This window comes from Podarcis pityusensis (assembly GCF_964106645.2).
Source record: "Podarcis pityusensis genome assembly, chromosome: 13".
NCBI classification, from domain to species: Eukaryota; Metazoa; Chordata; class Lepidosauria; order Squamata; family Lacertidae; genus Podarcis; species Podarcis pityusensis.
In genome coordinates this window covers 34878822-34902161 of record NC_138038.1, presented here as the reverse complement: position 1 = coordinate 34902161, position 23340 = coordinate 34878822, and the positions used below count along the sequence as shown (strand labels likewise).

At 46.0% G+C, this 23340-nt stretch overlaps 2 protein-coding genes and 1 long non-coding RNA gene across 5 annotated transcripts in view; 2 read left to right on the top strand and 1 right to left on the bottom strand.

Moving 5' to 3' along the window:
* Positions 1-1537, top strand: part of LOC308460224 — a 132572-nt gene extending 131035 nt beyond the window's left edge. Inside the window, exon 4 of the long non-coding RNA XR_013978501.1 lies at positions 161-1537. This is a non-coding gene — a long non-coding RNA (uncharacterized lncRNA). The remainder of the gene's footprint in view (positions 1-160) is intronic.
* A 25-nt stretch (positions 1538-1562) lies between these two features.
* Positions 1563-11701, bottom strand: LOC308460182 (testicular acid phosphatase homolog). 3 transcript variants are annotated; one of them, XM_080976247.1, is made up of 11 exons: positions 11522-11701; positions 8357-8452; positions 7924-8010; positions 7027-7164; positions 6235-6333; positions 4920-5015; positions 4706-4838; positions 4197-4279; positions 3693-3799; positions 2635-2804; positions 1563-2553 (listed from the first exon to the last, which is right to left on the bottom strand). In XM_080976247.1, the coding sequence occupies exons 1-11, from the start codon at positions 11621-11623 to the stop codon at positions 2468-2470; spliced, it is 1197 nt and encodes a 398-aa protein (XP_080832373.1). In that variant the 5' UTR covers positions 11624-11701; the 3' UTR covers positions 1563-2467. The 3 variants fall into 3 exon arrangements, with proteins under 3 accessions (XP_080832373.1, XP_080832372.1, XP_080832371.1); XM_080976246.1 differs by having other exon boundaries at positions 11067-11651; XM_080976245.1 differs by having other exon boundaries at positions 1563-2804.
* Positions 11702-15042: 3341 nt separating this feature from the next.
* LOC308460202 (integrin alpha-M-like) lies at positions 15043-22371 on the top strand. The gene is made up of 7 exons (XM_080976288.1): positions 15043-15229; positions 16535-16612; positions 17234-17361; positions 18151-18296; positions 18514-18667; positions 20339-20489; positions 22028-22371. The coding sequence occupies exons 1-7, from the start codon at positions 15175-15177 to the stop codon at positions 22180-22182; spliced, it is 867 nt and encodes a 288-aa protein (XP_080832414.1). The 5' UTR covers positions 15043-15174; the 3' UTR covers positions 22183-22371.
* The last annotated feature ends 969 nt before the right edge of the window (positions 22372-23340 follow it).

Sequence of the window (23340 nt, the reverse complement as noted above, 5' to 3'; positions counted from 1 at the left end):
CATATTCTCTCTTTTTAAAAGAACTGAAGGGAAAATGTGCTTGCAGGCATGAAATCCGATATGTGTAGTGAGTGATCTGTGAAACTGAAACTAGGCTACACCTTGTGGATAGTGTGCAAAAAAGTCTTGCCAACATGGTTTGTTTGCTTTCTTCCTCCAGATATGGGAACACCTGAGCTCTGCTCTTGCAGGCGGGAAGATGCAACTGGTTCCATGCCCTAATGGCTCACAGGTAGAACTGAGCAGGAAAGGCAGAGGAAAGATTATCTGGGCATTGAAAAACACAGTGGTTGATCCTTAAGGGTTATGCAAAGGTTGTGTTGACAGGGGTCAATCCTCCCATTTATTTTAAGAGGCAGGAAAAAAGTTGTACTTCACTGTGTGTGCTTCGTAGCACTTAGGCATGTATCAGGGAGCGTCTTTTTTAAAATTAACAGCCTTTAAATTTGGAAGTAAATGCTCTTACTTGATTTGTATTCCATGGGGCCAAAAGGCTTAAAGTCTGCTGGGGCTGGGCTGGGGGAATAACTAAAGTTCCTGAACAAACTTTTACAGGAATAGTCCCATTATTCCAGAAGAACATTACACTATCTCTGACCGAGGTACAGGGCCCTTCAAGATTCAGTCAGCAGCCTTTTAAAAGCACCATCATATCCTGTTTGGGCTTTCCCTAGGCACTGCGTTGCTAATTCATGTAGCATATTTCTTCCCGCCCAGCCTCAGCCAAACTGGATGCCTGCAGCAAAAACCGAAATGGATGGGTTTCTCCCACAATATTGAAAGAATCTCCTGGACTATCAGCAAGTCACAGATACATTTTTTTTTTAATCCACTCATTCCCCCCCTCCCATTGCCTTCCAACATTTAAACAGCCTTTGCACACACACCTTTTCCCCCAAACTCTGCTTGATCACCAGCCTCCTACTCTTTCAAGCAAATTTCTTGGTTTCAGAACCAAGTAGCTTGGCTCTTTGCTGCAACTTTCTATTAAGAGCAGTTGAGTTGAGCTTCCATCAGAAGCAGGGATTATTCCATCAGCTTTGCCAAAAGATTGGCAGTATCAGGCACCTTCTGCCCCTGAACTGTGCCAGTTGGTCATTAAAAGAAAAATTGTTTAAGGATTGGTACCCGAGTTTGATTTCTTTCCTCTTCCCTCCTTGTCCGTTTCCCCTTCTGTGTTGTGTTTTTAAGATTGTAAGCCTGCAGACAGGAACTGCCTTGCTTTTATTGATTGCATATAAGCCATGCTGGTAACCTCCTTGGTTGAAGAGTACAAATGCAGGGTACAAATGCTCTAAGTAAATTGTTGATCATAAGCCATACACACCCTCCAAAGCAAGGCTGTTTGTTTCACCTTGGATTCTGAAGCAGCATGAATATCTCTGGGGATATTTGCCAAGTATGCTGCATTTTGCACAACCTTGCCATGTACTCCTTTCAACTTGGGGAAAACAAAACTTGAGTTGTATGCCACCAGGGAGGGGCAGTGTTATTCTGTGCAGCATTTACTTTTTTCAATAAAATGTAGAAATGATAAGTGGTTTTGCATTGTTGTCGTTTAGTCGTTCCGACTCTTTGTGACCCCCTGGACCAGAGCACGCCAGGCACTTCTGTCTTCCACTGCCTCCCGCAGTTTGGTCAAACTCATGCTGGTAGCTTCAAGAACACTGTCCAACCATCTCGTCCTCTGTCATCCCCTTCTCCTTGTGCCCTCAATCTTTCCCAACATCAGGGTCTTTTCCAGGGAGTCTTCTCTTCTCATGAGGTGGCCAAAGTATTGGAGCCTCAGCTTCAGGATCTGTCCTTCCAGTGAGCACTCAGGGCTGATTTCCTTCAGAATGGATAGGTTTGATCTTTTATTCTTTGCATAGTTGTACTTAAATGTTTTTCACATGCAGGCATCTTTTTGGGAAGGTACAGAAAATCTGGCCATCCAGATGTTGATCTACCACAGAAGTCTTTTGTGGGGAACCCAAGGCATTAAGCACAGCTTAGGTGGTTAGAGCGTGGTGCTGATAACACCAAGGTCGCAGGTTCGATCCCCATATGGGACAGCTGCATATTCCTGCATTGCAGGGGGTTGGACTAGATGATCCTCAGGGTCCCTTCCAACTCTGTTTTTAAAAATTAGTGGTGTATGTCTGTCAGAGCAGATTACATACTAAAATGAAAAGCATGGGGCCCTCTAAATGTGGAGGTATAAGAATTTCCTTGCCATGTCTGACAGAAAGGTACACACAGTGTTGTACTCAAATCATTGCACTACTTGCTTTATTTTTAAGTCTCCTAATAATTCCCTACAGTAAATGTGCCTCTTGCCTGTGCTGCTTAGACCATCAGCTTCTGTGGATGGAGTCTGAGTTTGCCCCGCCTTGGCTCCAGCCACTGGACCACACTTCACAACATGTAGAGGCTGTTCTCTCTTCCCATGAGGGTGATTGGTGGTTGCCATGAGCCCATCTTCCCATCACCTCCTCCAATACATTATGCCTGCTCCTATTAATGCCGTGCTCAGCAGGCCTACTGCCACAGCCAGCGCTGTTACGGTGCGCCCTGCAAAAGGAATTGAGCAGGTGTGAGTGGGAGAGTCAGTGCGAACCTCTGCCCAGGGGGAGGGAAAAGACCTTGCATTACCTGTGCCTGCCTGAGGGTTTTGGCATTCGGCATCCCAGTCCAGCGGGATGACTGCCTTCGTAAGATGAATGAAGAGAGGCAGTGGGCAAGGTGTGGGGCAGTCAGGCAGGGCTAATGTGTGGGGCTGGTGGCTGCTTTCGTTCCGATAAAACATGGATACACTGAAGGAGCTGGAAAGATGGAAAACACAGGAGCCTAGTAAAGGTTGCACTCTTCCCATAACCCCGCACTGCCAAACGTTGGCTCTGATAATTTGGTGCTTTCCTTCCTGCAGTGTCAATGCGTCAGCAACTGCAAATGTGCTGACAAGTCGCTGGGAGGCAGCTGTTAATACTGCAAGGGATACTAGGAGCTGGCAAAGAGGGAGAGTCCCTCCGAATAGTGTACTCCTTGGTTTGGAGAGGACAACTTTTAAGAAAGGGTAGTAATAATGTTTCCTTATATCAAAGTCAGAACTAAAAATAAAATTAAAAAATCTGGACAGAGAAGACTTACCATACTCCAAAAAGTGGCCTTTAATTTTAAAAAACAAGGGAAAACATGCCATGGTTCCAAACAGGGAGCCTTTCCCCAGCCCTGCCTGGAGAATACTGGGGATTGAACCTGTGTGATCCTTTGCACGTGAAGTGATGTGTCTACCATTGAGTTGTGGGAGGATAGCGGAGCCACAAAAGGAACGGGGGGGGGGGGCATGTATAAGCTGCTTTTTCAACAAGTAAACATTTCAGTTCTTCATGCAAAAGCAATTGTACATAATTTGTTCTATTGGACACAGAGTTAGAGGAAGCTGAAAGCCTGAGCACATTCTGTTCCCTGGGATATTGCTGCAAGTTATAAGCCTTTTAAGCTCAACCTCACAAGCCTTGAAGACTGCACATTTTTTTGCTTCTTAAAATACTGCCAGCGTTTTATTTCACCAGGATGATAAATTATCAGTAGTTCATCAGCACCTGTACAGTTTTTACATGCACACCAAACCTTTCTCTGTGATGGAGAGCAAATTCAACACCCAGCAAAAGAAGAGAAACTTCCTGCCCCACAGATGGAACCAGACTTACTTATTGCTTTCCTGGTAGAACTCGAACCCATGACAGGCAGCATAGGGTGGAGGGGGACCTTTATAAACGCCCAGGGCTCCTTGAAGAGCAATTAAGGTGCTGTCATGCTAAAAAGTAGGTGAACAGGAAAAATGTAGCCAACATGTTTTTTTTGTTTTGCATTTTACAATATATTGCTATGCCCCCCACTCCCTAAAACATGCCACTTTTCCATGTGCAGACTAGATGATACTACTTTGCTTCCCCCTCATCTTCATAGAGGGTGCTATTCAGGAACCTCCTGTTTCCCCTTCGTGTGATAAGTTTGTTCCATAGTTTGCAGGCTTAGTTTTATAGTTCTAGTTTTAGTGAGACTTATTTTTAGCACTTTCAAAAAGAACTGCTTGCAGTGAAGCCACTAAATAGCCCCGAGATCCTTCTAAACAGACTGCTATACACACTTAAACCACACACCCCATCTTCCCACATGGTCCCTCTGAAGTCTTAAGGTGGGGAAAGACTTACAGCAGAATACATGATCATCTTCAGGGGCAGATCTCGGCACACTGCTTTGGAGAAGTTGCTCAAGATAGCGCCAAGTAATATCCCTGCAAGGTGGGAGAGAGACTTGACTGAGGGGTGTCCTATGGTATGTCAAAGAATAACTGACCGACAGGCACAAAACTAGCAGCTCTGCAAATAATTGGGGGTCAAGGGGGTGCCATGTTGCATATGAAAACGAGCCACGCAAGCACACACATGTGCTGAGCACTGGGGCATGCGCCATCAATAACAGTTGAAGGGTTCAGTGGAAGAAAAACCATAGTAACAAAAAAAGAAAAGCACAGAAATGTCATGGCCCCCCCACAAATTGGTTCGGTATGGATCTGTGGAGGACAACGGGGAACACATTGAACTGGAAAATAGTGAATTTTCAGGTGCCGTGTGAACGGATCCTCAATTTTCCCCACCAGTACTGTGTTTTGTCAAAGCAGCGTTAGAATGTTTATCCTCTAAAATTGATTAAAATTTACCTCCAGTGAATCGGGCCTTCTCCTGGCTTGCATGCATTCCCACATGGGCTTCGACATTGAATGCTTCCATCTCTGAAAGGGTGGCCAGGACCTGTGGTGTGGCCCAGCTGGGCAAGGTCAGGTTGTGTGTTTTCTGCAAGGAAAGAAAAAACACTAGAGAAAGGTATGGTTGGAGGCAAACTGGTGAGGCTGTTATGCGGTGCAGTATGCCTACCTGGCAGAAGAGGGAGTCGTGGACCCTCCAAAGGCCCCTCAGGGTCAGCTGTTCCTGTTTAAGCCCTGTATGGTTTGCCATCTCTCTCATAAAGCCCTGGGAAGGGGGAAGAAGAATTAGCTAACGGATTGGAACTTCAGTGGGCTTCGCCTGGAGGAAGGTAGTTCCACTATCCTACACGATCTTACTAACATCAGTATACGTCCATGTAAACCGACATAGGCCTGAATGTTGTAAGTGGTGTGGCTTCCGAAAACCCACTTCCATGTAGGGTTGCACCACAATTAGACCCATTATGGATGGTATTCAATGTTCATTTCACTCAAGACTAGACCCATCAGAGTTAATAAACATGACTAAGTTAGGCCTAAGGGCCCCTGCCTTTCTCAAATTTGTATATATTTTAAAACTATGTGTGCCTTCTTTTTTGTTTATTTTGGGCTGTGTAGAGTTTTTTGGTCCCGAACATCAGTTTTTTCTTCTGTGAAATGGGTGGTTCCCATGACAGTTTCTTAGATTTCTTGAATGTGCCCTCAGGCCCAACAAGGTGCTATCTGGGGCTGGTGGGAGTTGTAGTCCGAACCAGCTGAAGGGCACTAGGGTTGGCAAAGGCTGTTACAAGTGCTTACCTAGGAATAATTTATTTTTGAATAAACATTCTTGCTTTACATCACTGGGCACTTTTTTAAAGTATTGCTTTTTTACCTTGTATCTGTTGTTGTTACTAATGTTTTTTATTACATTCAAAAGCTTTAGCTTTAATTTTTTGGAAACTACCCTGGATTCTTGCCCCACAAAGTGGTATATGAATATTTTAAATGAATAATAAAAACACTCAGATTGGGTGCTAGACTGGCCATCAGAGTTTTCCAAAAGTAAACAAAGGGCTGCCGTAAGCAAAAGAAGGCAGTCAGTTTTCTTGACGATGGCAACACAAGACAAGATGAGAACTGGTTTAATGTAATTCACTATGCAGGGAATCCTGGGAATCGTGGTTCTCAGTTGTGTGTGTGCGTGTGTGCGCGCGCTTTGGATCCCTATAGTATCTCTGCTGAGCTACATTTCTCAAGATTTTTTTGGGTAAAAGCCAGGTCAATTAAAGTGGTATAAAACCTGCTTTAAGTTTGTAGTACATATATATCCTCTGAGTGATCAAGGCAGAGAACAAGACTCCCCCTCCAGGTGGTGCATTCCTCTTACAATGGGTGCAAAGAGTTGGATTGATGAATTGGATGAAGAAGAAATCCTGGCTTTGGAATCCATTCCCCCCTCCCTCCCTCCCTCCCTCCTAGCCAACCCCACCTTTCCCTGATACCTTCCAGGTCTCCATTTTAGCCTGATAGCTTGGCAAATTAATTGTCTCTCCCATCAGCTGTTGGTATCGTAGGCAGTTCCGGGTTGGCGGCTTCAGCAGCTGTGAGGTGTGGAGTAGGAAAAGACAGACAAATCTGATTCTTGGGGAAAGCTGACCCCTCTTTTCTTTCCCATATGTAAACTATGGGGCTACACTTCAGAAGCAGGAACACTGATTGAATCTCACTTTCACATCCGTAAGCACCTGCTTTGCTCAAAAAAGGCTGCTGTGTAGAGCTGTCTTCAGCAACCTGGAGTCAGGCAGATATTTTGGCCGACCATTCCCATCAGCCTCTGACAGCAGGTGGTTGATGGGAATTATAGGTCAAAATATCTGCCAGATTATCAGGCTGGTGTAGTGGATTGAATGCTAGACTTCATGACACCGGTCTAAATGGTAAATATACTTACTGAGTCTCTGTCCCAATTTTTAAGCTTGACCAGAATGAAAATGGAGGGCCTAGACGGAACTCATACAGAAATGTGGCAAGACATCAAAATAAAAGAGCCAGAAAGAAATTCATTCTTGATAAAGTTGGATTTCGTGAAGTGGCATTCCCCTTTTCAGGAAACACTTCCCTTAGCTTCTCTGTCAAAAAATACATTTGTTTCATGCATAGACCACCTTGCAATGGAAGACTTGTAGGATGGTGTTCAATAAAAGCAATATAAGAAAATGCCACATAAACTCAATACAAAGCAGAGAAGCAGCTGATAAGAACCAGTAAAATCTGGGCAAGTTGCGAAGGATTACCTTATCATACTTAGTAGGCACAGTGTGGATGGGAACAGGTCTCCAGCTGATCTCTGGATCTGAGCTTGGATAAAGCCCCATCAGGTTGGCTTGGGCGCTCATTAAGGTGCGGTCGTAATCTGTGCTGCGGATATAGATCTAGAAAGTGGCATAATGGTTGGTTGGCCTCAAGGCGGGTGAAAACCTTGGCTGTCCCCGAGTGCTGGTGGGGCTATTTATCCTGTCCTTGAGACTCTCCAAGCCCACACATCTCACTGACCTCCACTACACCCTCTCGAGGTGCTCTGGCCTGGCTGGAATGTGTCTTTGACCTGTGATGCTAATGTTGCTTGCTTGCCTGAAGGGACAATAGAGTTGTGTTGGTGGGAGCGTAGAAGCTTTGGGCTTTTGTGTGGCTGGAACACAAGCCAGTGTTGTGTATTGGAGTAGGACATGGGAGACCAGGGTTCAAATTCCTACTCAGCCATGAAACTTACTGGGTGACCCTGGGCTAGTGACCATCTTTCAGTCTAAACTACCTTACAGGGTTGTTGTGAGAATAACATGGAGAGGGGAAGAGCTGTGTATGCCTCATTGAGTTCCTTGGAGGAAAGGTGGGATGTAAAAATCAAAAGCCTCCATTGTCCACTTGGGCCTCTAGAGCCACCCAGTTTCCCCCTCTGGCTTCACCCACCACCCATTAGCTTTTTAAAAGGTGCGTGGAGCTGGTGTTATGGGTTTGGATAAATTTTGGGGGTGCTGCTGCTGCTGCTTATTTTTGCATGTCAGCTAATACTTAAATTGTTGCATGCTTTATATATATTTATTACTGTATTCATATTTGCTGCCTTGTGAATTCCTGGGTGCTGGTGTGGAATATATATATTGCCTTTATTGAATAAGCAAACGGATATTTACCTCCTGTGGTTTGTAGGATGCACTCAGGAAGCCAGCATATCTCTCTCTGAGGAATCGTCCCAGTGCCTTCTGTTGCAAAATACCTACCTGCAGCAGACAAAAGGAAAAAATCAAGTTGGGGGGGGGGGAGAGAGAAAGATCTGAAGCGTCCTCCAAAACAGGGCTGTCCCATTGCTCCAGTGCAAAGCGAAGGCTGAGATCAGTCGCCTTCACTCACACAAAAACTCCAGTCATGGAAATTCTGGCAAGTGCCTTTCTCCCCCTTCCCCAGGTTGTGGCTGGAGGTGACCGTGGGAAAACAAGTGGAGCTTGAGCCAATGGCAGGGAGAGCTAGCCCCTGAGTGGTTGTAAAGCAAAAAGGCAGCCAGACAGCGGCAGTGCCCCATTTGCCTCCAGTGCTCATCCCACCCCTCTACACCCCCCAAGCCCCCACCTCAGTGAGTTGCTGGAAGCCTTGTGGCCAGGGTGCCGTTTTGTGGGGATCCGTGGGGTAGGTGCCCAGAGGGGATCGGTCACCATGGCGATACACCTAAGAAAGAAGAAGGGGGTCAGAACAGCGACATACAGCAAACCGAGTGATAGTTTTGCCCTCAAATTTCTAAACTACAAGACCAGGAATCTTTTTGGACTTTTAAAATATTTTCAGGGTTGTCACATGGAAGAGGGAGCATGCTTTTTCTCTCTCCTGCTCTTGAGGGTAGGACTCTGGACCAATGGCTTCAAGTTACAGGAAAGGAGATTCCGAGTAAACATTCGGAAAAACTTTCTGACAGTAAGAGCTGTTTGGCAGTGGAACAGACTTCCATGAGAAGTGCTGGACTCTCCTTCCATGGAGGTTTTCTAAGCAGAGGTTGGATGGGCATCTGCAATGGATGCTTTCGCTGAGATTCCTGCATTGCAGAGGGTTGGACTAGATGACCCTTGGGTCCCTTCCAACTCTTAAGATTCTATGATTCTGTGATCCTGGCCTGCAAAATGGGACCTACTGTGATTTACCTTCCATATTATTCCACCTATACTCACACACACACACACACACACACCCTTTGCTATCTAGTTCTCTCACACACATGCATAGAAACAGACATGTGTTTTCCCTTTCTGTAATAGATGGCACTGCTGGAGGGTCAGTCTGTAAACCAGAAACAAGATGCCTGCACCAATTCATTTACAGGTGAGGGGCAAAGAAAAGCAACCACAGCCACCTTATAATTTTTACTTTTGAGTTTATGTGACATGCACCAAGTGTATTGCAAAATAAACAAATATGTGCTTATACGGGTATTATTATAAATTATGCATTCCATATATAAAACAACATCTAGTGCTACATCTAGTGCCATAAAAACTACCCCTTTAAAGAAATTAAAAATACAAATTTCTATTTACTCCTCTTCAGATCTGATGCATTACAAGAGAACCATCCTATGTGTGTGAGCATATATATATTTCATAATAGGCCTAATACTTGTTTTTCACACTATCCCTTTAAAACGCTCCCCTCCCACCCCTTAAGGGTGTATTCCTAATACCAAGCCTGCAGTTTTTCAGGCACTTCTGTGGAATACATTTTCATTCAAAGTGGCCAGGGATTGGGTGAGTCAGGGTAAAGTAATTACTATGTTATTACCCTTCTTGAGACTAAACAAGCTATTAGACCGATCAGTTAAAAAAAAGGGTGTGTGTGCCAGCATCAGGTATTTGACAAAGTGGTCTTAAGTGCATGGAGACTTATGCCACAGTAAGTGTTAGTTTCTAAGGTGCTACAAGTCTCTGGGTGTGTGATGTGTCTCTGTGCCCAGCGCAGACACAGATCTCTGGTGCCCTTCCAGTACAGAACTGTCCCACCCACCATGATGGGGTTGTAACCATGGCTAGACAGACTTGGACTGGATCCATTGACATGAATGGGCACGACTAACTTAGGGTCCATTAATTTCAGTGGCGTTTGACCAACACTGGAAACAACACAAAGTTTTGGCGTTTTTCAATAGCCAGTCTCCTTAATGTTTTTCTGTGTTTTTATTGTTTAAAAACACTGGTTTCCCCCCTGTTTTAACAATGTACACCACCTTGATATTTTATGATACAGGATACTGACATACTTTTATAATTAATTAAATATCAAAGTCATTCATACACACACACACACACACACAGACAGAGTGGTACCTCGGGTTACAAACACTTCGGGTTACAGTACCTCAGGTTAAGAACTTTACCTCAGGATGAGAACAGAAATCAGGTGGCGGCAGCAGGAGGCCCCATTAGCTAAAGTGGTACCTCAGGTTAAGATCGGGTTTAGGTTATGAATGGACCTCTGAAACAAATTAAGTTCTTAACCCGAGATACCACACTGTGTGTGTGTGTGTGTGTGTGTGTGTGTGTGTAAGTGTAAGTAATTGAATGTCAGTTCTAAGCCACCTCAGTAGGATTTATATTCTGAAAGGTAGGATATAGCAATATATGAGATGAAAGAGAGGCAACTCACTGCTTGGAGCAGAATGCACCCCCTTCATTCCCGACTCAAGGTATCCAGAAGCTCTGCTTCCGTAGACCTCACACCATAGCTGTCAACCGTCCCTTATTTGGCGGGAAACTCCCTTATCCCAGCACCGTGTCCCGCTGCTGTTCCTTACTGATGATGTCCCTTAAATTTCCCGGGTTTCATGCTTAGGCTTGGGAGGGAAGCAGCTGCTCGGGGTCCTCCGCTGCGAGAGAGAGCGCACGCACTAGCTGCCACGTCTCCATCTCTCCCTTTTCCCCCTCAGGGGCGCGTCGTGAGGAGATGGGTGGCGGCAGTGGCGGCTGAGGAGGCGGCCTGAGGGAGGAGGAAGAGGAGGGGATGGGGAGGGATGCAGAAAGGCGGCGCTTCAGCGGCCGTGACCACCTCATGCCGGGCTCGCGGGTGGCGTGGGCAAGAGCCTCTCTCCCTCCCCCCCCCCTCTGGCGGGGAAGAGCCGATGGAACTTCTCGCCCCAGGACGACGGCACCCCCGACGTGCTGCTTAGCATACCCTCCAACCAGTGCAGCATCTTAATGTAGTGATTTGCCCCTCTGCATCCCTTTCATAACTCTATTTTTATAAATCATTTGTCCATCCATATTTCAAATTTTTGCTACAAGTTTTCTGTCAATCCTACCAATGTATGTAACTCTTTACAATAGCTTTTCAAATAAATTATAAACTTTCCCCATTCTTTATTAAAGAGGTCCTCTTCCTGGTTTCTAATTCTGCCTATAAGCTTTGCCATCTTGACGTCGTTCATGAGTTTTGTCTGTCACTCTTCTTTGGTGGGAGCTGTAGACCCTTAGGATCATCTAGTCCAACCCCCTGCAAACACAGTCAGTCGCAGCCAAAGCAGCATGGCTTCATCAGTGCCGGATTTATGTACAAGCAAAGCAAAATCCCTTATTTTGGCTGCAGATCCCTTATTTTCGAGGCTGCTGGTCCCTTATTTTCAAATCTGTAAGTTGACAGCTATGCCTCACACTCCTCCCAAAGTACTCTGGCTCCTTTCTCTCTTGCTGTGCAGACCCCTGCTCCTTCCCGGAGAACCCAGGCGCCCTAGTTCCTGCCGCCCACCCTCCTGTGTACCAGCGTGACGAAGCGCAGTGTCCTCTCTTGGGCTGGCGTGAGGGGCAGAATATCCTGGATGAGGAGGAGAATCCAAGGTGCCAGGGCTACAGAGAGCCTCATGGTCTCCGCCACCTGGAAGAAGAACTGTTGGAGGGAGGGAGGGCAAACTTCTGTTATATAGGCCCATCCTCAGACCCTGTAATTATCTCTCGTTTTCCTTTGCTGACAGGTCAGATCTAACAGGCGGCACCACAGAGCTAGTGTGTGTTAGTGTGTGGAAAGAGTGTCGGTTCCCCCTACCCCCATTTTACACCTGCCAGTCCCCTTAAAACTACCTGTTTGTTAAATGGGGGGAGGAAATTCACTTGCCATGATGATTACAACTCCCAACCAAGACATTACGTCTTGCCTTCTCCACCTGCAGAGAAAACATCTGAGCCTGTGATAACCAGTTGCCAGGTTTGTTTCTGGCCGGGGTCCTGTGTGTTTAGCTGCTGGGTGTCTGGCAAAAATTCAGCAGGTAAACCCTTTTGCTCGCACAGAGATGTGCCGAAGAGGAGCTTCTCCTGATGGATTTCTGCCTGTCCCGCAAGCATTATAAGTTTTTTTTTCTTCAACTTTTTTTATTGGTTTTCACAACATTATAAACAAACAAATACATAAGACAAACAAACATAAATCATAGCCTTGTTAAAAAATACACTTATTAACATTGTTAAGTGACTTCCTCGCTTCCCCTTGGTTGAATTTCGTTGCATATCCTTTTAACGGTTTTCCAAATCACAGTTCTTATAAAATTTAACTTAAACATTAACATCCTTAGATCTTCACATTATGAAATTAAACATATTAATTCATCACTTAAATAAAATCCTAAGCCAATTAAGTATCTGCAAGCTGTTTTCAGTTAATTTAACTTAACATATTTAACTAAGTAATCATTAAATTTAATCCAATCTTCCTGATACTACTCCTCCTTCTGGTCATGGATGTGGACCTGAAGGATGTGGGACCATATAGTCACCCCCAGACATTAATGAGTCCAGTTTTGCATGGCTGATGCCAGCCTCCCTCTTGGCAGATCTACAAACAAGTTCAGGCTCTTGATACACTTGCACCTTGACGCCATCTCGCCAGACAACTAGCCAAAGCGTCTTGTTGATTTACACCTGGTCACCAAAATTTGACGTTTCACAGGAGATGGCCTCAGCAGAGGTGGAGGTATATGTGACAGAAATCTGTCTGACTTCGGCTCGCAGTTCACAAGTAAAACCTCCAGTGACAAAACGTTCTAGTGGGGAGTGCTCCTGTTCCAGTCAGTCATCACAACATCGCCACAGTGTGTAAGCATTCTGGGCTGCATCCAACCAAATTAGAGTACATTCGTGGACATTTATAGATCTAAATTTGTCATGTCCATCAATTTCAATGGGTATACTCTGATTAGAAGTTACTTGGCCGCAGCCCAGAATGTGGGCTGACTGGAGGGGAATGGAATGGAGTGTCGTTGTGGAGGGTGTTGCACACTGACCGGAGCAGTGAACAGGAGCACCCATGCTACAAGATTTTGTTGCAGGTTTGACTTGTGAACTCTAGAGTTTGACCCTGTGTGGTCATTGAATGCAGTGTCTTTTTCTAAACCCTTTTTGTACTTCTGCAAACTTTGGTGTTCCTCCAAACCTGCTTATAGCTTCCTCTATCATTCTTGGCTGTGGACAGTGCTGTTTGGGCGTCAGCACTGAACATCAGAATAGAGAGAATGTTTTGAAGCCTTTGGTGGCAAAGGAGGTGCCATTTCCCCTTGTTCTTCAGTTCAATAATGGCAGGACCAGGCATGAATTATTTGTATAATTTGTACCGGACCCAGGATTTGCCTTTTGTAAATGCAGAATGTGGAATTGGGTGGGTGAAGGTTTGTTTGTTTTTGTAAGGTACATTTGATGCTAGCCATTCACTGTGGTTGTTAACAGAAGAGCCTTTGAAATACTGGATCTTACTGCTTCCTTATTTCATCTTATAAAGGAACATCAAGGAAGGAGCTCTGGGCCGCATCAAAATATTGTTTCCCCCACAGCTTCTAAAAGCTGCAGTCCAGATGGCGAAAGCTCTCGCCATGGGAATGATGGGGCAGCCTTCCTGCATGGTGGCTGCTGCTACATATTGAGAGAGAAGGGGCTGAGTATGAAACAGAGCAGGAGGGGGAAAGTGCGTTCCGACTTTTTAATTGCTAGTTTGGAATCCTGGTTGGGGAAAACTGAGTCATAAGTTGTTCTGTGTCCATAGCTGCTGCTTCAATGCCAAGTGCTGAAAGCAAATGTTGGAAATGAGTACCAAAGCTGCTAGTCCACAAGAATGTTCAGTAGCTGTTCCACACATATGTATATGAGAGGCTGCTACTAGCCATACTGTATACGGGTGTGGGGAGGAGGCATTCCAGAGCTTCCAGTACAGTGGTACCTTGGTTTAAGAACAGCTTAGTTTATGAACAACTTGGATTAAAAGTGCTGCAAACCTGGAAGTAGGTGTTTTGGTTTGTGAACTTTGCCTTGGAATAAGAACATGTTTGCTTCCTGTTGAGTGTGTTCCATTTGTAAATAGAGTCCCCCGCTGCTATGGGAAAGCATGCCTTGGTTTAAGAATGCTTTGGTTTAAGAACGGACTTCCGGAACGGATTAAGTTCATAAACCAAGGTACCACTGTAATTAGGCTCCAAGCCCTTCTGCACCACCAGCACTTTAAAAACTCGGTAGCCCAGGAGGAGAAAGCTAAACCCTGAAAAATCTCAATGCTGCAAACCCTAACAAAGCCCACAGCAATAGGGTCAGTTATTTACCAGGGAAAGGTCGAAAGAAAGAAAGAAAGAAAGAAAGAAAGAAAGAAAGAAAGAAAGAAAGAAACTTCCTGGCAAATCAGTTGGAGTGTATGATGATGATGCCAGAAAATATTTCAATCTGTGTTCATTTAATTTTATAAACAAACATACATAATGGAGCAATAGCAAAATATAGGTCAATTAACAACAGAGTTGGTGCAAGGCCAAAAACCTAATACAAAACCACCATTGAAACAGAGCAACTGAACAAAGGAGAAATGCAGCCCCATGGAAGGAATACCATTATCCAAGTTCAGCTACCATGAGTTTGAGCTGGGATAACATTGTTTTCTCTTTTTATTTGTTAAATATAGCAATTCCACATTTCTCTAAATTTGTCAGGCCCCTTTGTTTTCCTTAATGCTTTCATCTTGTGTGTTATTTTTTTCCCATTGAAGCAACTGACCACGTTTCTGGATACCAATCTTCCAATGAATTCACCCTTTTGCTGCTTTCACAGTGGTTGGCTGTAAGATTACCAAGTCTTTCAGGATAACTTTCCCCTTTGAGTCATCAAACGTACAGGGACACTTGTTATTTCCACTACAATCGACTAACCTGGCTACCACTCAGGAGTTGAAAAGGGCTGCAAATATTTGCACATCAAAAAGAGGCTGCAGCTGCCTGCAAAGTGTGGTTGCTGCTTTCTCCTCTCCCACCCCAATAGATGGCCTTTCCTGGTCAGTGCCCTTCCGACTTCTGGCCTACGTTCAGGAGAAGCCTTTGCCCCGTTGCACCAGTTGCGGCTCTCTGATAGTGAAAAGGCTGAAAACTGACGGGCAGAGATCAGAGACAAGACATGGGAGCCTTGGGGATCTCCATCATCATCACCCTCCTTTTCCTGGGAGCAGCAGGTCAGTTCCAGCTATCCGGGACTTAGGGCTGTCTCTACCATTAGGTAGAGCCAGACGACCGCCTCAGGCAACAGAATGTTGGGGGCCGGGAATGGCAGCAATGTGTGGAAGGGCAGAGCTGTGTGTGCCACATCCTACGACCTGCTCTAGGTTGTCCTCAGTTAATGAGGTGTGGTGGAGGACAGTGTCCTATGGCCACCACAGAAGTAACGCTCAACCGCCATTTTGGTTGTATTTTTGTTGTGGAAAATCTTGTCCTTTGCCCCAGGCAGAAAAAGTCTTGTTCAGGCCTTGGTCACTCCTTACTGACAATAATCTCTTTTTTGGTTGGCTGTTTCTGATAAATCCCTGTCCTTTAGGATTGCCATATTTCAAAAAGTAAAAACCAGGACACCCTAAAAGTTGTTATTGTTGTTTGGTTTTATATGTACCCTGCCCACCTGACTGCATTGCCCCAGCTACACTGGGCAACTTCCGACAAATTTGAAACCACAGTAAAACATCAAACATTAAAAACATCCCTGTACAGGGCTGCCTTCAGATGTCTTCTAAAGGTCACATAGTTGCTTATTTGCTTGACATCTGACGGGAGGGAGTTCCACAGGGTGGGTGTCACTACTGAGAAGGCCCTGTAACCTCACTTCTCGCAATGAGGGAACTGCTAGAAGGCCCTCAGAGCTGGATCTCAGTGTCCGGGATGAATGGTCAAGAAACTAGCTGTCATGTCTACTGCACTAGCTATAGTTTCTGAACGGTCTTCAAGGTAGCCCTACACATAGCACATTGCAGTAGTCTAACAGACTAGTCTAACTAGACTTAAGACTTCAGCTCTCTTTCCAAGATCTCTAGTCATTTCCAAGTGACGAGTGGATGCATCTAGTCTCTAGCACACTTTCACATGCACAAACACTAGAGGCCCAATGCAGCCTACCATTTCAGATGTTGCAGCTCCGGAAATGTATTTTGACAAGTTGAGATTGTTTTGTAAAAGGAGGAGGTTCAGTTAGGTGTGGGGCAAGGGCAGCTGGCAGAGAGATAAGCAGGGCTGGCAAGCAAAGCGAGCAGGGCTGGCAGCACCTAGTGAATTGTATAGTCAAAGGGTCAAATAAGTAAAAAAACATGTCTTTTGCAGACAGGGAATAGAGCAGTAACTTGATCAAAGGGGATTATTTCATTTTCACAGATGTGCAGCAGCAGCAACATACACACCTCTCTACCCCACCATGTCTCTATCTCACACACATGGTCCCCATTTTCTCTTGATTGTCTTGGTATTGGCTCACCTCCTTTCCCCCTTTCTCACAGGGTCTGCTGGTGATAGTTTTGATCTCACAGATGCCTTGGCTGACCCAGAAACCCCCCAGAGCAACCAGCAATTAGGACGTGAGTAGGGACTGTACAGAAGAATGTCAGTTGTTGTTGTTTCCTCGAAAGAGAAGATTTTGCTGCTTTAACAGCCATGGGCTTCCCCAACAAATAAACCTGGAAACTGTAGTTCCCCATCTTTTACTCAATAGACTCAAGATATTAACACCCTGGCCACTTTAAATTACTTTTGATAAACATCAGTTTCAATTGGATACCTACTGGGGACATTTGGATAGCATCTATCAATTTGTATGTGTAAATTAAGATGGATGTAGTGGTGCTTATTGTATAGTTAATGTGAGCTGACAGTGGTGTTTTATTTTCCCCTTTCCTCCCCCCCCCATTTCTATCCCCCCTCCCCACTTTTTTATAAATTTGCAATACAGATAAAATAAATAAATACTATATCCTATGGAACTAGCAGAAATTGAAGAGGTCAAGGTTCTTCTAACATGGAGTATAATTATCATGTAGCCGTGATTAAATGCATGGGACCTGTAAGAGGTGGGGGTGGGAAAGAAAGGTGGCAACTTTATGCAGAAAATTAAACTGCCACTGAGTTGAGGAGTCTTCAGAATGAAAAGGAATGGTTTTGACTTGGGATGAGCCTTTCTGGCTTGCTTTCGCCCTACCCAGAATGTCAGAATGAGGCCCGGGACATTGTCTTCCTGATGGATGGTTCATCCAGCATGCGGGCATCAGAATTCATGCAACTGAAGGTGTTCATTGCACTCATAATGAAAAGCATTCCCCATAATGCGCAGGTCAGTAGGGGAGATGGGCAAGAGGGCATGGTGTCGGCTCCCAGAGTTGGTTTAAACGTTGGAAGATTCAAGACAAACGCTAGGATTCTTGCAATTTTCATGTGCCTTGCTGCCGGGCACATACCGCTGGGGTAAAAGAGTAGGATTTTGTGGGGGGAAAGAGCAGGCTGCACGGAACCTCAGCATAACCCCTTGTTCCTGATCAATGGATTGGGGTTTGGCTGAAAAGCACAAGGGCTCAATCCTCCAAGTCCCTTGGGAAGCCATTGCTCTGACCTTGCACACTCCACTCCACTTGGAGGGTGTAGGAGTTAATAATAAAGGATGTGGTGGCTGCATTACTGGATACTTTGGGGTTACTGTTCAAGGGCAGCAAATTGTCAAATATTTAGTTAATTATTATACACATATCACCATAAGGGGTTCCTATTTGGGTTTTTGGCCTGAGGCAGCAAAGCGCCTGTCTCTATTTAACAAGAACAGTAACCAGACCTGAACTGGGGAAAACGATGAATGTAATCCAAAATGGGAAGAAGGCAGCTGAGTAGCCACTGGCCCCCAAACAAATTGATCCTGGCAGCTGTTAGCTGATTTAAGAATCAGGCTGCTCCTCCTGTCTGGCACACCTGCTTAAATACAAATATCACAGAGGTTAAGAAGAGCCCTGCCTGGTCAGGCTAATGGCCCGTCGAGTTTCTCGCATTCAGAGGCATACTGCCGACAGTGGACAGTAGAGCATAGCCATTGTGGCTAGTAGCCGTGTCCTCATTAATCTCTCTCTGTTCTCAGTTTGCCCTCCTGCAGTTCTCTAACCGCTTTGAAGAGCATTTTGACTTCAGACGCTTCAGCAGAGACCGGGATGCCGACCTCTTGATCGGTGGAATCAAACAGCTGGGAGGCGGCTCCCATACGGCCTCCGGGATCAGAAAAGTGGTGTGGGTATCTTTGCTCCCGTTCTCTCCCCCTCCTTCCCTGCCTCCTATTTTTTCCCCCTGCTGGTGCAGAAATTCAAACAGCGCTTTTTCTACCATGGAGATGCAGCAATAGTGAAACGCAGAATGCCTGTTGAGCCTGGGAAAGTGGGAACTTGGGCCTTCGTAGCTGTTATTTGCCACACTCACCGCCAGCCTTTCTCTCCCCTTCCGCTTTTAGGAAAGAACTATTCACCACACAAAAAGGAGCTCGCCCCACAGCCAAGAAGTTCCTTGTGATAGTGACAGACGGGGAAAAAACAGGGGACCCTCTGGAGTATGCAGACATTGTTGAAGAGGCCAACAGAGCTGGAATCACACGCATTGCGGTTGGGGTGAGAGCAAAGTTACCTGCTTATGTTACTTATTTAAGTTGCATGTTTCAAGGGCCAACCCTTCAGCTAAACTGGAACTCGGGGGGGGGGGCAGCTTACAGTGACAGTACAAAAGCATCAAAACCTCAGGCTGGTGTACAAAACTAAAACCAGCAGCAGACTAAATGGGCAACTAGAACAGATCAGCAACCATTAATACTAAAAGCTGCATGTTCCCCACCTCTTGCTTTACCTCATCTCTAAAATGGGAATAACTGTGGACCTAATGCCGTGCGCCTTCTGGGGTAGTTTCTCCACCTTTGGTCCCCAACCTGCACTCAGCTCTCACCTGTGGCTCCTAGAAGCTGTCAGCATGAGGCAGCAGCCACACCCCAGGAAATGGCTTTGACTGGCCAGATATCTTTGGGAGAAGAAAAAGCTAAGGAGTTAACCCTACACAGATTCAGAGTGGAATCTCCAAGATGGTTAGAGGCCTTGTACGCCTCCCTCCAGCAACTCCTGCAGCCAAGCTAGTGCCAAAGGTATTGCTCTGCTTTCCTTTGGCCACGTCAGTGAGGCCGAGAGGGAGGCCTTGTTGTCTCGGCAGCCCAGGACCTCCAGACACACTGCCCAGGCTTGCGCCCCAGGGAGGTCACTTCGGTGCTGCTATTGCTGCAGTTTGACTTCACCTCCAGAGGTGTGCTCCATTGTTTCTCAAGGCAGATGGGTGCCAGCAGGAATGGATTAAAACATACCCCAAAACCATAAAGCATTTTTGCCAGAATTCAGAGTGATCAAGCTAACCTATCCACCCCTGTGTTGTATATGAGAAAAGGCTCATACGTGGTCCTTGGAGGGAGTTGGGGCTTCACCTTCCTCCAGCACAGACCTCTCAAGGTGTGCCCAGGTTGCAGGTGTAGATTAATCATTAACTCACCCCAAACCCACAGAGCCTCTGTCTGGGAGACTGATACGCAACTAGCAGTTTTTGCAAACTGGGCAGGTCCCAATGGCCACCACAACTGGTTTCCAGGTGGCTTTGTGGTCGGCAGCACACCTATTACCTGAATCCTCTGTGTGGCAGTTCCCCTCAGCTCTCCTCTCCCTTTTTACTTGAGGCTGTCCCCATTTTCTGAGACCTCTCTTTGGTATAAAAGAGCCCACGAGCTCCCCGGGCAGAAGGCCACAGGAAACACACTTTCTCTGGGGCCTTGCTTGTAAGCAGCCATCCCTGAACCCTAAAGGGCACCATGCAGTGAGCACCCCACCCTTTTGGAAGTGCAGGGTCATATTTTGAACATGACAGCATGCGGATAGACAATTATGGTTTTCTAGTGCGTCTTTAAACAAAACCACAAAGACCGTCTTAGCTTTTAAGTCAGCAGAGTAAATGAATGTGGCAGATTAAATGACTACAGCACCCAGTAGGCATGGCAGAGCCTTCTGCAGGGGCCCAAGGAGGGAGAGAGACGCAGGAAGTGATGCACATTGGGGCATTACAACCACCCACCTATTTCCATCTGTGGAAGGTTGGAGGCGATGCGTTCTGGGCCGTGCTGTCCACTCCTTGCCGTGTCACTGGGGGAAAGACCTGAGCTTTGGTGAACCCCGCTGTTCCTCTCTTGTCTGCCTCACACCACATCCAAAGTGCAACACAAACTGCCTCTTGGTGACTTTTGTTTCTCCTGGAAGGTTGGCCTGGGATTCACAAGTACAACTGCCCAGCGCGAGCTCCATGCCATGGCCTCCCACCCGCCCACGGAGCACGTCATTGTCGTGAGACACTTCTCAGGCCTCCGGGACTCCCAGGCGGAGCTGAAAGAAAAGATTTGCACCAGCCACGGTACTAGGATTAGGGGACTGAGGGGTGAGGGGGAAGGGGAAGGGGGGGAAGCAGCAACCTGTGAATTTGGGAGGGGGGTCTGGAAAAGACCTTGTATATTCTGCATTACTGTGGATATTGATATTTATTTTTTAAAAGTACACAACGCCATGTAAATAATTTTGTGTTTCTACATTCCATAACAAATCTGTGGAACTCGCTGCCACAAGATGGGGGTGAGGGCCACACTTAAGCACCTTCAAAATGGAACTGAGAAAATGCAAAGAGGATTGAGGATGAATCGGTGCCAATTGCTGTGGGAAATGTCAATTTTTTCATGTTTTATGGTGTTTTTATATTTTGCCAGCAGCCGCCCAGAGTGGCTGGAGCAACCCAGTCAGATGGGTGGCATATAAACAATAGAATTATTATTATAATAAATTATTATGGTAGCTAAGCGGAGTCTCCATCAGCGGAGGCTGATCCTGGTCTATTAGGGCAAATGGGCCACTGCCCCACAGACCTCTGCCTGCCGTCAGCCAGCCTCCAGTTGCCTGCCTGCTTACTTCCACCCAGTCCACTGCCTCTTCCTTAGTCTCAGTGTTGCACCTTGTGAGGAGGCAGGGACAGAACTAGAATTAGTTGGCTCTGCCTCTTAGTGGCTCTGGCTCCACTTACTGTTGGCCTCTCTGCCTTCCGTCCTGCCAGTTCCAATGGGTACCACTCACCATGCATCTCCATGTTGTATGGGCAAAACACCACCAGGAGGAGGTGTGGGGTTGTTAGAAGAGAGATTGCTTTCACATCCTGCTTGGAAGTTTGCTGGAGGCATGTGCTTGGCCACTGAGAGGAAGAAGGTGCTGGACTAAATGGACCTTTGGCCTAATCTGTAAGAAGTGTGTTATAATCTGATCCTCACAAAATTGCTAACCATGCTAACCATGCAATGAAACCACATACAAAGGAGAGAAGGGGCTTTATCAAACAGCACAAACTTATAAGTGGTCATTTTTTTGTTTTTAAGCAGCCTTTCATAGCTGCTAATTATAATTATAGAATTAGAATTATACCCTGCCCATCTGGCTGTGTTGCCCCAGCCACGCTGGGCGGGTTCCAACACATATAAAAACATACTGAAACATCAAACTTTAAAAACTTTCCGATACTGCGCTGCCTTCAGATGTCTTCTAAAAATTGTATGGTTATTTATCTCCTTGACATCTGATGGGAGGGCATTCCTATGTAAGAATGGCGAAATTCAGCCATATTGCATCGCCTGCCCCAAGCAGGGATTGGGATTTTGAAAGCCGGTTACTTTTTGCTATTGCTCCGCTGCTAAAAGACACAGCGGCCCTGACTTCTGAAGACAGTGGGTGAATCGGCCCTTAGTAGTCATATCTGGGATTGTGAGGCAGGGCTTCTGGGTTCAGTGGAGGTGGGGCAGAAAAGGCTTCAACCCCAACACTTCTGATTTTACATATTAAGCACTAGAAGATGGCAGTCGACCGAGGATGTGGCAACAACCACGTAATGGGAAATGGTGCTGTGTTTCTCTCTAGGTGCAGCTGCTCCACGGCCTACGGTGGTGCCCCAGCCCTTGAACACCTGCTCAGATCCCCAGGTGCTGCAGAAACTGGAGCGAGTGCTGAGTGGCCTCGATCAGGTGAACACCAAACTGAATGCGCTGGCTGCCAAGCAGGGAAAATGTGGCTAGGGCTCTCAACGCCTGAGATGGGCAGTGGATGGAGGCAGTGTGGTTCAGGAAGGAAGGGGAGAGAAGGACAAAGAAGATTGAAGGGGGAGAACGTCAGATCCTGGCACATGGAGGTCCTTCCTCAGGCGCATAGCTTTTTAATCTGGTTTCTTATAGGGTGCAGAAGTCAATAAAGCCGCCTGCTCACCAGTTGGGTCCCTTCTGTTTCTTACTTAAATTGACTCCACATCAGTGCCCAATAGGCTGCTAGAGCTCTTGTCATTTTTATTAGAGTAATTTATTAACTTATTAACTTACGAGCTGCCTTTTCCTTGTGTGTCAAGGCGATTTGCAGGCCTGCAATAAAAGCAGCTAAAAACAGCTTTTTTAAAAAAAAAAAGTGCAATAGCTGGCGATAGGTTTAAGAGCGATACACAGTGAATACCCAAGGAAGAGATCTCTTCATCCAGATGGAAAAGCTTGTTGAAACAAAAATTGTCTTCAATTGTTTCTGGAAAGATACCAGTGGGTGCCTGTCGTATCTCAGCAGGAATGGAGCTGCCCAGACTGCCCTGCTCTGAGTTCCTATGGAGAGGGCATCTGATATTTTGGAGATTTGAAGGGGAAACTCCGTTGCAGAGCACATGTGTGTGTAGCATACGTGTGTGTAGCTATTTAAAAGGCTGCCTTCTCAAATAAGACTGAGAGTTGTTTTGATTTATATCCCTCACCCAACCTAAAAGCTCAAAGTGAAAAATACAAAAGAAGCTCAGCAAAACAAAGAGGCTGGCAATGCTTTCTCACAAGTAAGTCCCACCATGTTCAGTGGGGCTTACACCCAGGCAGAGGTGTACCTAGGGGGTTGCTGAAACCAGCCCCCACTGGGGGTGCACAAAAATCACCTGTTTCTAGTGTTGTGACACTGCAAGATCAAACATGGGAGAATATCTTTCTCACATCGTGGCACAAAGGTGTGTGAATCTTTTTGCCCTACCTCCTCACTTCTCCCTCCCTCTGGACGCTTTGAGTACTTGGGTTACGTAAAGTGTAAGTGATTCCTGATGTGGCTATCGCACTAAAGTGATTTCCCCCCCTAGGAGCGAGTGCCAATGCCGCTCCTTGCCAAGGGTGTACAGAACCCTAGATATGCCTCTGCTTCTGGGTCGGTGTATATAGGAG

What these genes read in the sequence shown, in the direction of transcription:
- LOC308460182 (XM_080976245.1), bottom strand. Translation starts at nt 11,623, where the DNA reads ATGAGGCTCTCTGTAGCCCTGGCACCTTGGATTCTCCTCCTCATCCAG. An exon ending in GCTTCCAGCAACTCACTGAG is followed by an intron (nt 8,011 to 8,356) that starts GTGGGGGCTTGG and finishes TGTCTGCTGCAG; the next exon opens with GTAGGTATTTTGCAACAGAA. An exon ending in CATCCTACAAACCACAGGAG is followed by an intron (nt 7,165 to 7,923) that starts GTAAATATCCGT and finishes GCCACTTTCTAG; the next exon opens with ATCTATATCCGCAGCACAGA.
- LOC308460202 (XM_080976288.1), top strand. Translation starts at nt 15,175, where the DNA reads ATGGGAGCCTTGGGGATCTCCATCATCATCACCCTCCTTTTCCTGGGA. An exon ending in GAGCAACCAGCAATTAGGAC is followed by an intron (nt 16,613 to 17,233) that starts GTGAGTAGGGAC and finishes CGCCCTACCCAG; the next exon opens with AATGTCAGAATGAGGCCCGG. An exon ending in TCCGGGATCAGAAAAGTGGT is followed by an intron (nt 18,297 to 18,513) that starts GTGGGTATCTTT and finishes TTCCGCTTTTAG; the next exon opens with GAAAGAACTATTCACCACAC.